This window comes from Lottia gigantea (assembly GCF_000327385.1).
Source record: "Lottia gigantea unplaced genomic scaffold LOTGIsca_29, whole genome shotgun sequence".
NCBI lineage: Eukaryota > Metazoa > Mollusca > Gastropoda > Lottiidae > Lottia > Lottia gigantea.
In genome coordinates, this window is record NW_008708943.1 from 41,050 (window position 1) to 56,688 (window position 15,639).

General features: G+C 35.3%; 2 protein-coding genes across 2 annotated transcripts in view; one reads left to right on the forward strand and one right to left on the reverse strand.

The window, feature by feature from the left end:
* Nucleotides 1-651: 651 nt before the first annotated feature.
* Nucleotides 652-11,326, reverse strand: LOTGIDRAFT_232399 (hypothetical protein; the record flags this gene model as incomplete). The annotated part of the gene is made up of 22 exons (XM_009056722.1): nt 11,115-11,326; nt 10,626-10,752; nt 10,027-10,136; nt 9,645-9,771; nt 9,409-9,484; nt 8,962-9,061; nt 8,644-8,747; nt 8,112-8,349; nt 7,466-7,615; nt 6,797-6,944; nt 6,337-6,435; nt 5,986-6,062; nt 5,730-5,813; nt 3,389-3,517; nt 3,141-3,242; nt 2,926-2,974; nt 2,559-2,673; nt 2,212-2,335; nt 1,872-2,018; nt 1,527-1,661; nt 1,196-1,370; nt 652-869 (listed from the first exon to the last, which is right to left on the reverse strand). Exons 1-22 carry the CDS (start codon nt 11,238-11,240, stop codon nt 652-654), a joined length of 2,760 nt encoding a protein of 919 aa, XP_009054970.1. The 5' UTR covers nt 11,241-11,326.
* Nucleotides 11,327-12,230: 904 nt separating this feature from the next.
* The window catches only part of LOTGIDRAFT_232400 (hypothetical protein), a 7,336-nt gene continuing 3,927 nt past the window's right edge, over nt 12,231-15,639 (forward strand). The window contains exons 1-8 of the mRNA XM_009056723.1: nt 12,231-12,361; nt 12,616-13,191; nt 13,305-13,418; nt 13,633-13,715; nt 14,094-14,174; nt 14,433-14,513; nt 14,902-15,000; nt 15,298-15,411. Of these exons, the coding sequence (XP_009054971.1) occupies nt 12,624-13,191; nt 13,305-13,418; nt 13,633-13,715; nt 14,094-14,174; nt 14,433-14,513; nt 14,902-15,000; nt 15,298-15,411 (1,140 nt within the window). The 5' untranslated portion in view covers nt 12,231-12,361; nt 12,616-12,623. The remainder of the gene's footprint in view (nt 12,362-12,615; nt 13,192-13,304; nt 13,419-13,632; nt 13,716-14,093; nt 14,175-14,432; nt 14,514-14,901; nt 15,001-15,297; nt 15,412-15,639) is intronic.

Consider the following 15,639-nt stretch of genomic DNA (forward strand, 5'->3'; position numbering starts at 1 on the left):
AATAGTGAAACGGCAAAATATAAAAAGTAAGTGAGTAAGTAAGAGTCAAAACGAACCCTTAAAAATAGATTATAACAAATATAATAATGTTATGTGTAAAGAAAACATTGTAAAAGGATAAAATAAAAATAAAAATACAGGTAAAAAGTATCCACTTGGAGAAAAAAAAGGGTGTTTCAAAATAAATTCATAAAAGACAATCAATACATGTACTATAATCTACACAATGAATGAATACTGGAACGTAACAAATTGATGAAACATGGTGTAATTTAAGCTTTCGGATTTGATGATCTCAAAGACTAGATTAGAACAATTCACATTCAGACGACTACATAAACAATCTAGTCATTTTTACCTTGGTTTTGGTTCAAGAATGTCACAATAAATAAAATACAACACAATTCAACTATGAATATACAAACTTTGAAAATGGACTTTCCCAAAATTCAAACCAACCCTAGAGTTTATAGACTTGTTATCCATGATCTGACAAAATTCTTCATCATTATTGAAAACATATGAAACCGTCAAATCATCAAAGAGAAACACTTTCAATCATAATACATTAATATGATTGAAATGTAGATCTAGATATTAGGTTTCATGATTTTGTATTAGTTGTTAACTATGACCTGACCATTATCATGACTAAAATCTTTGGAAACCCTGACTGAAGAGAGTGGGAGAAGATTCATGCTGCGTTTTACGATTAACCAGATGAACTATAATCAAGATAGCAAGTCCAGCAACAAGACCTCCAATAACTGGAGGAACCAGACTACGTTTATTGTACTTCTCAACCTCCTCTCTCCTCCATATTTTATACATTGATTCTTTACAGCTGTATCTATCTCCTATTACACTCTCTGTAATAAGAAATGATCTTGATTATTTGTGGTTTAGAAATATCATGTAGGTAGAGTAGCTCCCCTTTAAGCTTACAGCAACTGTTAAATTAATTGAGGCTTTTTGCAAAATTTGGTCCTATAGATGTTCCAAACTCCTCTCGAAAATTCAGTAGAAATATTTCCGATAGGAGTGGTCTCCCTCAAGGCCTGAAACAAACACTATCGGAAGATAACAAAAAACTTTGGCTGTGAATATTTGAAAGAAACAAAATGGTATATGTTTAAAAAAACTATTGAAATAAAATTCCTGATTTTATTGAAAACAGGCTGGATACTTTACTTACCATCTTCTATAGTACTGATGGCTACTTTAAACGGAGGCCGAAGATCACATTGAGGGAAAGAGGCAAAGTAGGATGATCCTGATGGTAATCTATATGTTAACATCCATGTTATATTGTCAGTTGTCTTTCCAAATAATTCTCTACTCTTCTTCATATTACAGGACTCAAAATCTTCCTGAAAAAATATCAGTAAGCCTATTGGTTAACAGAACAGATTTGTCAGCTCATAATTTCTTTTTAAAAGGATTAAATTTCAGCAGATATTTTTTCATTCTGATATTAATCCCACCTCACCACCATATCTTTTATTTACAAATAAATTTGAACTAACCTGTGAATTTAGTAAATAAACTGTAGTATTACTATTGTAAATGAAAACTAAGCTATCGCCATATAAAGCATGAAGTCTTTTAAACGGTGCAGATTCTACAGACCAATTCTCCTTCTTTTCTCCAACAAAAAATTTCTGAAAATTTGATTACCAAAACATCCATGAAAACAAACCTATTTCAAAAATATTTTTGAAACTTACATTTGGTTATGTAGTTGATAGGAATTCCCATTTTTTTATGGAATGAGAGGTATCGTGAAGATTCAAACTATAATAGGTTAAACACATACATTGAAAAATGAGGATAGTTCAAAATATAGGAATACAAACGAACTTCAAACCTACCTTAGGTTGTACACACTGATTGCGTTCAATAATTGGTAGATTACCAGTAAGTGGTGTAGTACCTAATCCAGGATTAGTAACATATAGTTTAAATCTACCCAATCTTAATGCATCTATAAGATCTGGTGATGTCTGGGGAAGTTCACCCTAAATAGTAATAAAAATAGTCTATTAAGAAAAATATGATGACTTCTATCCACAAGATAGCAAAATCAAGGAGGTAGACTTGTAATAAGTCAATCAAATATCTTTGATCATTAAAGATGGAAATGATTGAAAGAGCCAGTTTTATGTGGAATACATATTGATCCATATTTTGACATTAGGAGAAACACAATACCTTAGCTTGAAAAACTTTATTTTCCGTGAGAGATCGATGTAGATTGATACTCAATATCAAATGATTTTCATCTTTTAAAGTTGCTACCAGTAAACCTCGTTTTGTTACGTCACCAATATAGATACTGTTGATAAAATACAGAGCATAGTAGAATCAATTCTTGAAGATTATGCAAACTGTGAGAAATTGAAACCATGTATTACAAGAAAGGGAAATAGGACAATTATCATTTCTTTGGCGTGCATTTGTCCAGTGAGCAACTGTCTGATTAGCAACAGTCCTTACCCCTATTGGGCTGATTCAACTCCAAAATCTTGTATAAATGTAAAGTATTTTGATCTACCCACCTATATTGTAATACTTTAGCCCTATTCAATACAAAACTAGCCAGACCAGTTGGTGGTAGAAAAGTTTCTATTTCATCTGAGGGTTGTCCTCCTGGTGTTAAAGACACAATTGGACCTACATAAGGAAATTAATTAAGACTTTAATCCTATCCATTAATTACAAATCAAAGTCTGATAAATTTAGCAAAAGTGGCCCACACTTAAAATATACACAGAACACAGATAGATATGGAGCCCTGAAATATTAATTTAGATGAAATCTTTTCCCTCACGCTTCAGGTCTGACCTTTTTTTGAAGGGTTGGCACCAACAAGTATACCTTCCAGCCTTGAAAAAACCTGACCTATATGAAATGAAATTAACTTACAATGAAAGTGCTTTACATCATTACAGTACCACTTTCCAGGTTCAGTTAGCTAGTTAAAAAAGAATTAAACACAGATAAAAAAGATAGTTGGAAAATAGTAGGCCAATGAAAGTCCAAAATTTTATTGAAGAGTATACCTTACGCAACTGGAAAAGAAAACTTCTAACAAAATTTCTCCCATATAGAATAAAAATTACAAAAGGAATAACTCTTACCTTTCCAATGATTTCTGTAAAGGAAGAATTGTCATGTTGACATCTCATATTTAACATGGCTTGATTATTCCATAGATAGAGAATATCATCACTTGATAGATCCTACAAGCAAAATAAAATAAGAGTCTTACATCCTACTGAATGAAGACAATGCACAAAGCCAAACAGTGTGCGATGAGAGAAATTTTGTTCAGACAGTGCACAATCTATCAATGGATTTTTAATGTACACAGTGTCCACGTACTTACATGAATATAGCCTTCAGCAATATAATGATTATGTTGACGTCGAATTTGAGACGTTAAATTTTTAATGATTTCCTTTTCTCGACCACCTTGTAAAGTTAACCACTGTTTATCACAATCTAGATTGTTCATCTGAAGAATAAAATTGTCCTGATGATGGTCTTAGTATTTGTAACATGTTGATATCATAAGAAGTTGTTAAAATAATTTCTAATTAAGTTTGAGACTATTCAGGTCAAAATGGTAACTTCAAATCTATGAACCAAGATTGCTTTTCTCAGAGGTTGAAGGACTAATAATTGAATGAACTGTGTATATAAACTAGTGTCCAAAAGAAACGATACCGACTTATTTTCAAAACTGTTTTTTACTAAGTGAATTGTCTAATATGAAAACATGCCAATTCGTATTGCACATCCCAAACACAACATAGTCGATAAAAATACCGGGAACACGTGATCACTTCCGGGAAAAAACGTAAATTTCATGAAAGTGACATTTCCCTCTCTAGCATGTTCTGCATAAAAACTGTATATAACGGCTGATCAGACACGTTGATATCACAGCAACAAAAAGAACACAAGGTATGCCACGTTTGACAGCCATCGAGAGAGAGAGAGCCGTTGGAATGGTCCAACAAGGAGCGACACACGTCGACGTCGCCAGAAGGTTGGGCTGCGCACGCATCACTATCACCAGGTTGATGCAGCGGTTACGTCAGACAGGTCAGACGTCAGACAGGCCCAGGAGTGGAAGACCACGAGTAACCACGCCCCGTGAAGATCGTTACATTCGGGTATTACACCTGAGGAAACGCACCGTAACAGCGACGTCCACGGCAGCTACAGCACTGGGACACAGGATCAGTCGACAGACCGTCTACAGGAGACTACGGCAGTATGGTATCCGGCCACGTCATCCCTACCGCAGAACGCTCCTGACGCCTCGACACCGGAACAACAGACTGATCTGGGCCAGGCGAGTTCGACGTTGGCAACGGCGGGACTGGGCACGTGTTATGTTCTCTGATGAGAGCAGATTCCTCATCTTCAAAAACGATGGACGGCAGCTTGTATACCGACGATTTGGTGAACGTTTGACGCCTAACTGTATCCAACAGGTCCGGCTGTTTGGAGGTGGAGGGTTAATGGTTTGGGGTGGCATATGTGGTGACGTCAAAACGAGGCTTGTCGTAATTCGTGGAAACCTGAATGCACAGCGTTATATTGATGACATCCTACGGCCTGTTGTGGTGCCCTTTATTCAGCAACAGCCTCGTGGACTCATTTTCCAACATGACAATGCAAGGCCACACACAGCAAGATTGACACAGAACTTCCTTGCCAACGCCAACGTACAGGTTTTGCCATGGCCCGCATGTTCACCGGACATGAATCCCATCGAGCACTTATGGGACCACCTCGATCGGCAAATCCGACGTCGCCGTGTGCCTCCAGTCAACGTCCAGGACTTGGAACGATGTCTCCTCGAGGAATGGCAACGCCTCACTCCCAACGTCATCATACGTTTGACAGCACCAGTCCGTAGGCGTGTTCTGGCATGTATTGATGCTCACGGTGGACATACCCGCTACTGACTTGACTTTGTGACGTGTGGTGTGACATTTCCCGTTGTTTCTGTGATCAGTGCTCTAACGAAATGTTCTTTTTTCGACCCCACCCATCTTTAAAGGCTTGTCATATTGGTTGTACAGATTTTATTGAAATGAAATTTTTGTACAGATGTTGTGAAAGGATTTCTCAAAAGCATAACACCAATCCTAAACTTCTGCATTGTTTAGTTTTTCTTTTATGTCGTTGCAAACAGGTGGTATCGTTTCTTTTGGACACTAGTTTAGTTTCACAATATCAATCTATTACGAACCTTGTACTTTTACCTTGACTGCAATAGCCACCGTTCTTATATCACAGAATGCAGCAATTTGATCACAGCTCTTGACAGAAAGGCTGTCAACATCAACATTGTGGCTTTATGTTCACAGACTTTCTGCCAAAATCGCTTTATGAAACAAGAAAGGTGACTATTGCAGTCAAGGTATAAGTATAAAGTTTGTATTAGCTTGACATTGTGAACATGAACTATATCAGGAAAGAACATTCTTAACAATTAAAAAACAGCTTTTCAGCCTACATCAACCAAACCCAAGACTTCCTTCTTTAAAGTAGTTCCAAAGATTAAGATGTCCGTCAGATCAGCACTAACATCTGAGCTGGCCTGCTAGTCATTTGTAGAAATCAAATCAAAGGTAGCATTAATGGACCAAACCTAAGATTAACCTAGTCATTGCAGGTCTAAAGCAAGTAAAGAAATAAAAGTTACATACCAATATTGAGTATTTTAACCACATACCATGAGTGAACTGAAAGATAGCTAAACCATGTGGGCTGGTTATATCTCCCATAAACGACTGAAATAGATCAAATATCAACATATGATTAAATTACCTGGAATTCAAAATCCCACAAAAAATGTATTAAATGGCTTAAGTTTCAAAGTAAAAAAAAACTGGAAAGTCACTGTAAGACCATCTTCATATGTCCAGGGTTTTGAACAATAAAGCTAATAAACCTTCAACTTACATAAATTCCTTCTTCAATAGATCCCTGTATTGTCTGAGTTTCATTGACTAGAATTTCTACCGATTTTATAAACCTGACTGAAATAACACATAATAAACTTATTCTCGTTTCATTTTGGAACCATCAAATGTGAGGTTCATAATGCAAATTTTTTTCAATCTCCAGGAAATTTATCATACCAATACTATCCAAGCCTATCTATATATCTATGTTTTGTATTCGACATTCCCAAATCCCTCGTCGGACTCCACTTAAAACATACACTTAGTCCATAATCATGTTGGGCGAGTTCATTTTCAAAATTAGGGAATTTATGAATTCAAACCAAAGTCTGTTAGAAATCAGACTTACCTGTGCCCATTCTCTCATTGATGAATTCACTGTCATACAAACTAGTAAATAAATAACCATTTGTATATCTCTGTAGAGGCACAGAGATTCTTGAGGGCTCTGTAATGAAAGGCATTTAAACGCATAGGTGATAAACAGGCAATAAATAGAATTACTTCTCTTGTTATTACAAAATTCATCTTATTTTACTATATCACAGCAGATTGTGAATGCAGTGATTTGATTAGATTGAACACAAAAGAATACAGACAATCACAATTGTCGACAGGCAGTCTCTACACATCAAACCATAATGTTTACAGTCTGTCTATCAAGGGCTATGATTGGCTGTATTCGCTGGCATACAATCCAATCAAATCGCTGCATTCTGTGATACAAAAAAGGTGGCCATTGCAGTCAAGGTATGAGACAAAATTCACAATACCTTGACCATCGTGAAGAGTACAATACCTATACTTACCCATCAGTTGACCAGTAAGTAAAGACAGAGCTGAAATATGAGTATAAGTTGGACAGAGTTTCAGCATGACGTGTATAGTTGAATCTAATAATGTAACTGCTAATATACCCACTGTATCTTTTACACTGTCAGACATATACAGTCTCGACTGAAAAATATATTATATACTTTCCATCATACATGCCTCTAACCACACATCCCTAAACAAACCTTGTGAACTTGTCTTGAAGTGTCATCATGAAAGCAAATTCTACTTGAACACTTCAGTAGGGACATGGGCTGAAATAGGTCAGTTGTCGGAAAATCGCACAGCTTGAAGCTCTGAGTAACACCATGTTTCAGGTTCTGTTTTAATATTTCTATATCATTGATGTATTGTGCACTACTATAACAGTGAAAATATTTAGTTAATGTAATATAATAATAATAATTCCTATTTAGTTCTTAAATATATATTCATTGCTGTTTTAAAAGAGAAAGAAAGATAACTGGAATAATTTAGACATATGTTCCTTGACATCAAAATCTTAATCCAAGAAATTAAGATGGATAATTTGTAACTGTTAATTTAAGCTTTAATTTTGCAGTAACCTTCAGGTAATCTCCAAATTATTTAAAATACAAAATGAAGTTGAGAATCCTGTCACAAACCCATGTATTACAACTTACAATAAAATGCCTAGCAGTAGGAGCACATGGTCCAACAGGATAATTAGCAGCAGGGTATTCAGCCTGTTTGCCAATAAAAGGGCGTGAAAACAGCCAACCCTGTACACTATATTTAGTAGCCAGATGCTCGTAACGGCCCTCATCTCTTTCCTGAAACACAAATATTTAATAATGCAGAACACAGATTCTGTTGAATAATATATAACTATACTATACATATTTTTAGCTAGCTAGACAAATTTGGCCCTACCCATTCCTCAGAGTTGGTACAGAGGTGATTTCAGCATGTTTAGGGCCAGACACATTTTATGGGATTTGCTCCAATCAAATTTCTAACCTTGAGTTATGTAAAATTTGACAAAAAAAGCTGAACCATTAAAGAGTCCATCAAGACATTACCAAATATCATGGGTGAAACTACTTCTAATACCTTGACTACATTAGCCACATTGTATCATCGCCCCTGATTACACTTGCAGCAAAATGTTTAAGCCTTTCAGTCAAGGGCTCTGATAGGTTGTATTCCAAGCTACAATAATATCGAATCAATGCATTTATAAACTTCAGTGTTACAAGTAACATGGCTATTGCAGTACCCTCCCCTAACTAAAAAATAAAATCAATAGGACCTCTTAATATCACCCACCTCATGTTTTAACTGTAACTGTCCAATATAATCAGCATCATCTGTAAATACATTGAGGTATATCTCTCCAGCCATCAATAACTGGGTAATATTAGATGGTATATTGTGAAACGGAATGTTAATATTGTGAGGGGTGTAGTACCCTGGAACAATGGGTGAGGAATAAATGATGTCATATTCTACAGGATTAGATGTAGAGTTTTCTAGAATTGATAGGGCCACTTTCATTAAACCATCACTGAAGAAAAAAAATGAAAAGAAAACATTAAGCGGAGTTAAGAGTCTTTATTGAGTTGAATTCCTATCACAAGTCCAAATCACAATCCATAAGTCTTGGTCCAAAAGCCAACAATAAATCTTAGAAACAACATTATGCCCGATACACATTTTGTATATTATGCCAATTGTTGACTTTTGATTCAAGACTTCACGGCAGCCTGAACATAATGCAAAGTGACATTATAAGATAATTTTCAGGAATTCAGGGTACAAGGAATCCAAGGAAATGGAACCTTCTTCCTATTTCACTGACCTGAAATGTTTTCTAGGTAGTCCAGCAGTAACTGTATTACGAATAACATCATACACGGCTGTACCAAGAACACTATAACTTTTAGCAGCAGTTGATAATTCAGCCTGACAAAAATAAATTAAAATAACACAAATAATCATCATTCATCTAATGGTGTCTGATGCAAAAATTTATCAACCTTATCAATATCTTAGCAAAGCCTTGTCAGTTGACTTAAAATGGCCTATTGTGTTAATAATCTCTAATATGTCATATGTTCATGTTCATGTTCTCTTTACCTATGTATATGATGATTTCCTTTGGACAAAAATGACATACCTTAAAATATTTTCTGGGTCGATATGGCCAGGGTCCTAATAAATTAGAGGCATATTTTTCACATGATTCCATCCCTTTTCCTTGACCAGAAACAGTAGGTCTGAAAATTTAACAAAATATTTCAAAACTGAAATATATATAAAAGAAGCTAGCTGCAATTAACCTACAAATGTTTGAAAAGTAATGCAAAGCTATCACGAAATTACGAAATGAAGCGATTTGATTTATTTGTACAATAGCGAATTCAGCCAATGACAGGCCTCAGAAAGTCGAGTTGTTAGTCATTAGATTCAATCAAATCTCTGCATTCCGTGATATGAGAATAGTGGTCATTACAGTCTTGGTATAAGTCAATGTGTATGTGTATGTGATCATCAGAAGGGTAGCTAAAATCATATCCGTATAAAACTTTAAGAGGAAAAGAATAAATTCACAGCTGATACACACCTGATTCGGACATTAGAACAACTATAATAAACATGGCAGGTATTGGTACCATTATTTTGATCTTTACACACTTTCTCTGGTAAGTAAAAGAAAACAAAAAACATAAATTTATACCCCCAAAAAATATCATTTACTTTGTGTCTACAATAGTCTACATCTAAACAGTTTTCTACCAAAGGTTTATCCAAATGGTAATATTTTGCAAATTCATATATAGATAGCAAATTCTATCATACCTTTATTTTGTTCATCAAAAATGACTGATCTGATTTTCAGGTAACATCTATGACACACTATATCAGGAATATTGACAGTAATGTAGTAGGTACTGCCTTCACACTCTCCAATAGGATACCCCTCTGTCTGTAATAATAATATTAATACATCAGTCTTAAACAAAGGTTAAATATCACAATCAATAGACAGTCACATAGTTGACAATGCTGATATCAATAAATAATGAAGAAAAGAGAGCAAAAAAAGCAAAAGTAGTTGAAACTCTTTTTGTTTGTATTTTTAGATATAACTTTGGCTATCCTTCTGATTAGTAGAAAATTGCAGCACTATACATTTACACTATTACAACTACAAAAATATTAAAAAAATGTGGCAACTTACATGACAAGTTCTAGAAATATGACCACGATTTTTATGGGGTATGTGGTCTAATAGTAAACACACAGTAGAATTATTCTCATAATCATGTAAGCTGATACTCAATGGAGAATCTGAAACATATAACAGATTAAAATACAATGCATTCTAAATCATTTATATTAATATAGGACTTGTAAAGGTATTAGAAACTAACTATTTACCAAACATCTATGACATTGAAACACAGTTACAGTAAGATACTAGGCTAGAGTAGTGTCTTGTTACCCACAAAACATAGTTAAGAAAAAGTCTGATTGGGAAAAACAAATTTTGGGAAAAACAAATTTTCAGTATCAAATATGTCGAAAAAGCTTAATATTATACCTGAAAATATTTCTAAAATATGTTATTTACATCTAAGTATCTACTTGATCAAACTGAATTTATTCTAAATGGGTAAATCAAATACAGAGTATAGTATTCATGAATTAAAGCAAAAATTTTTTACCTACTAAAACATTGTAATGCCCCTTTAAAACAGGATGTGTTCGAAAATGGACGTTTCAAAGCCTGCTGCAGACTTGCAGTGGTATTTTAGCAGGTGATTAATCATAACTTACAATTCTCATTTTTGGTTTCTTCAAAACGTACAGTCATAGGACCAGGCGTTATTATCTTATATTCTGTTTCAAATCGAAATGATGAATCTTGTCCACAATCACCATCAGAGATTAGACTTGAAGACAACTAAAAAAATTCAATTAATAAAATAATCCTTTCACCAAATATTCATTTTATCAAATATTTTGTTATTATAATTATGTTAATCAAGACATAAAAAAGGATTGAAAACAGGTAAACTTCTGGCACAAGATGTGTATGCACCATTGTATGGGGGGTTAGGCCTACTTATTTATTCTGATGCAGGTCTTCCTTCAAGAGCGGAAGTGATTAGTGCAAATGGTTTTTACTAGTCAACAACCTCCTCTCGCTTCATTTTTAAATCATTATGGCAACCCATCTATGTCTCTGCCCCACGCACACCTCTCCCCCCCCCCCACTCTTTTTTCACAGACTGGTTAGATTTCATTTAAAATTAAATGATTTACCGTTTGCTTTAAGTCTGAGCGAGATGTTACCGGTCTGGGACAAACAAATCGCAACTTGCATACAACCAGCGACATGCAGCTCATGCAAAGCACAAATGCAAAAACCAAATTCAAGTATTTTGTCATTTTTCAAATTAAAATCTCAATCATTTAATTTTCGTCTTTTTTTATTTTCCATTTTAATTATTCCGGAAGTTTACATCTGAATTACACATGCGCATCTCGAACACAAAAGACCTCCAGATCCCAGACCACAAATAAGATCCTTTTTCCTCCGTCGCACGGACATTTTATTAAAGTTGGAGTAACTGTCGTTTTTTTAATATCATAGACCTATACACATATTACCCATATATAATGTGTATCAAGAGTTACAGTTATAAATCGATAGTTGAACACGGTCAAATGCATCAACACTGCCACTGGACATCTAACAACTGTTCGCATCTGACTCAATCTGAGTCAATCGATCCGAGCAAAGGCGTAAGTTAAGACATAAGTTAATGAACTGCATGATAATCGGTGTTAAAATAGCTGAGTTCAGGAGTTCGGTGGATTATCTTGAGACGATCATTGGGGATTAAGTAGTACGCACGGCCGGATACGTCCAGTTAGGCCCAGCAAATGTACAGAAAGCACAGTGCAGTGAACATGGCTATGTCATTGATTTCTATCTTGAATAATCCAGGTTACTCGGACAACATTTTAAAGACTTGGATCAATTTCATTGAAACTCAGACATTTCTATAAAATCTTATCCAATTCATTAAGCAGGAGAGCAGAGTTAAACTAAATGTAAACCGATGAGGAACAGCCCAATAGCCTTTATATAGGCCCACTGTGTATGTAAAGAATTAGACCATGACTGCATGCATGGCTCTAAACCATAATTATTAAATGAAAAATGCTACTAAATCACAAGGGGAAACGTAGAAGCACCAAGAGTCATTGTGGTTCCTCGTATCTATGCATTTTCAAAAAATATATTACCAACTTTAAAACTACAGAGGTGGGGGAGCATTCTCTGGGAGGAACACAACTTAAATGACATTCTTAAAATAACTTGAAAGAGACAGACGCCACCTAGCGGGGAATTACCTTTCACACATCCGCCATCTTTACAACTTTGTAAACATAGGAATTCCTTGCTGTTCCCGTATTTTCGATCTTGTTTGAAAGCAATGTGCTTGCTTCCTATTCTAATTTCGTAGGGGTTTTGACAAGAAAACAAAGTTAATTATTTCAAGGTGAAATTTATGATTTGATTTTGTGTTATCAGAAAATGTAGATCTATTCTGCAAGTGTCATACGATGATACGTAGTCGTTGAGTTTTTCGATCACATCAGACACATTCAGTATCAGTATCTGAGTACCGTACTCAATAAAGTCACTATCTATGTAGTTTCTTTACTTGGTCTTCAGCTTCAGCTCTCTTTATAATAACGAAATGTACAAATTTTGTGGGAACAGTTTGAAAAATTCATATTTTCCTTTTTATAGAATTAGCCATGGAGTGGGAGAGTCAACAACGTGAAAGAGTCAGCACTCCGTCTACTCCAAACAGCATGTCTAGCCACTCGACTAGTTCCTCACGACCACCGACATTTAAAACATTACAGCCCAGTCCATCAGTAGTGGCTCTCAGTAAACTCTCAGATGATGATCTTCGACGTAAAGGTATGGAAGATTTGATCCGAATTATTCGACGTATGGAACATGATTATAAATCCTTGATGGGTGAACAAGGACATATGGTGAAAGATGTCACAAGGAAGATGCAGATTTACTTGATGGAAATTCGTGGATTGAAAGAAAATAATCAGAAGGTTCAGGAAGAGTGTCAAGAATTGAGAGATCTTTGTTGTTTTTTGGATGATGATCGTCAGCGTGGTAGGAAGTTGGCACGAGAGTGGCAGCGTTTTGGGCGATATACTGCCAGCGTGATGAGAAGTGAAGTTGCTGTCTATCAGGATAAATTAAAAGAACTAGAACAGAAACAAGAGGAGTTGATTTTGCAAAATACAGAGCTGAAAGAACTCTGCCTTTATTTGGACCAGGAAAGAGTCCATATGACAGGTAAGTTTTAAAACTTTTTTTTTCATTTGTAAAAAGATATAAACACCAAATGAGCTCATGACTATTAAATATTTATCAGAATGATAAACAAACTTAAATGTTGATTTTTTCAGGTGATCGAGATGACGGGGATGGAAGTAGTTCTGGAACAATGGCTGGTATAGAAGATGGACATCCTTTAGATCAAGACAGACAACAGACACCAACTCAAGCCATGACTAATTCAAGTAAGTAAAGCAGACATCATAGTAAAGGTAATTGTGCTCAAGATATAACACATACAGTTCAGTACATTTTTAGAAAGTTGTAAGTGGTAATGGACACTAGTTTGATGTGTAAGCTTATAGTTTCAATTTCTATGTATTCTATCTCAAAATGAAACGCATCAGGCTTTTCAATAGAATGGGCACCACCTCTATAAAATTGTGTATTTATATTCAGTTCCAGATCAGACAGTACAGTATATCAGACAACTGGAAGATAAGTTAAAAAGTCTTGAAGAAGAGAGAAAACAACTAGCAAAAGTCAGTTTAGCTTTATTTCACCATCATTGTTAGATAGAAGTTATCCATTTGATATAATCTTTACCCTTTTTTCGAGTTGGGTCCTTCTTTCTGCACTAGTTTAGGCTTATGACAACTAAACCAAGGAATATACAGTAAAATTTGTACCACCTTTCAGCCACCAAAAATGCCACCATGCAATCTCAACCAAAATTACCTCTTTTAAAGGCAGTTCGCAGCCTCTCTGAACCTGTGTCACCCTCCAATCTACAGCAAAATTGGGATAATCCAAGCACATGCAAATGATTGAAATGAGGATTTGCTTTCAAACTGACACCATTTCTCAGATATTTCTCAAATATAGGATACTTAGAATGAATGTCTATCTATTTATTGTAGAGAGTAGAAAGGAATGGAGGGGATGGTTTTCGTCAAACTGATCGTAACGGTACAACAAATATGAAACCAGAACATTTACAGGTTTGTTTGAATATCTAAATCCCCTTATGTTATCTATTTTGTTGATAGTCTGCATGATCAGCCAATTTCAGAGTCAATTTGACAATTTCTCACTCCTGTTGAAGGAGTTTGTTTATTACAATAGCCAAGCAATGTCATGTCAGATTCTTTTTCCCTTAGATTTTTTTTTACCTTTTTACATGAGTATTTGCATGAGTGGTGTTAATTTAACAGTTGATATGAACCCTTGTGAACCCCTGTATATTATAAACATTGTAGGATAGAAGATCTGATGCTAGCCCTAATAATTCCAACCCTGTCAATGCATCAAAACCAGAGGCTATAGTCCATGCCATGAAGGTCTGATTTTTTTTCAGTTTTTTTTTCATTTTGAATCATTCAAGCTCTGTTGATCTTGTAATAAATTCAGTTAGCAATTGGCAGACTTGGCAGATTTTGTACAGTAATGATATCAATTACTAGTGCATGTGTATATTTTATGTCTCAACCGATCTGCATGTCCCATTGTGTGTTTGTTTGTTGATTGTTTTGTGCTTGTACTGGACCTTAAAATATCTATTGAAATTGTGGTCTGTAGTCAAAAGAAGAATATGCATGATAAAATTTAGGTTATATCATTAAAGACACAGTAGCAAGTTTGATCAGAAGATTACATATTTCTTATCATTCATTACTAAACTTACATCATGTGTCCCTTTTTTATTAGATGTTTGATATTGTATTACAGGTATTACAGGTACACGAACAATTAGAAAGGGCTAGGAATGAACCAGGAGAAGATAACTTAGATGAAAAGGAAATGGCTATTGTAAGAGAGATGTGCAATGTAAGTCAGTAGATGAGTAGATAAACTATAAAACCTCTTGTCAAAGATCTTCAATCAATTTTCTGTACCAATTTACTTTTGCCTTGAGATGTATTCCTAAATTAAAATTGATAATCAAAGTATTATTAATTTCTTCCTTATGTGTAGAGCCAAGCATCAATAAATCATGTGTTATAGTCAAGGTGGTGATCAACTTATAGAACTTTTAGGAACGCTGATAGCATGCTGCAACAAAGTTGGTCAACTTAGCATCTACATCAAACGGTCCTCATCTGATCATTTCTGAATTTTTTTTAGGTGGTATGGAGAAAACTAGGGGATAATAATAAACCAGAGAATACAGGCTCCAGGACAGGATATCAAGCCCCACCCCCACAGCCACCCAGACAGCCCCCACCTTACAGCGCTGCCGTGAGACCACAGAGTTCACAGAATCAACCAGTCCAACAGCCTAACACAGCTTACTTACAGAATCGACAGTTTCAACATCATCAGCATGGCAACCACCCAGATCAACATTCATACCCTCCCCCAGCCCCCCATCAATCAACTCATCATTATTCCAATCAACTTGGTCCCCCTGCCCCACCAACTTCATTTCAAAACCAGTCTGGTCCCCCTTCATCATCATATCATCAA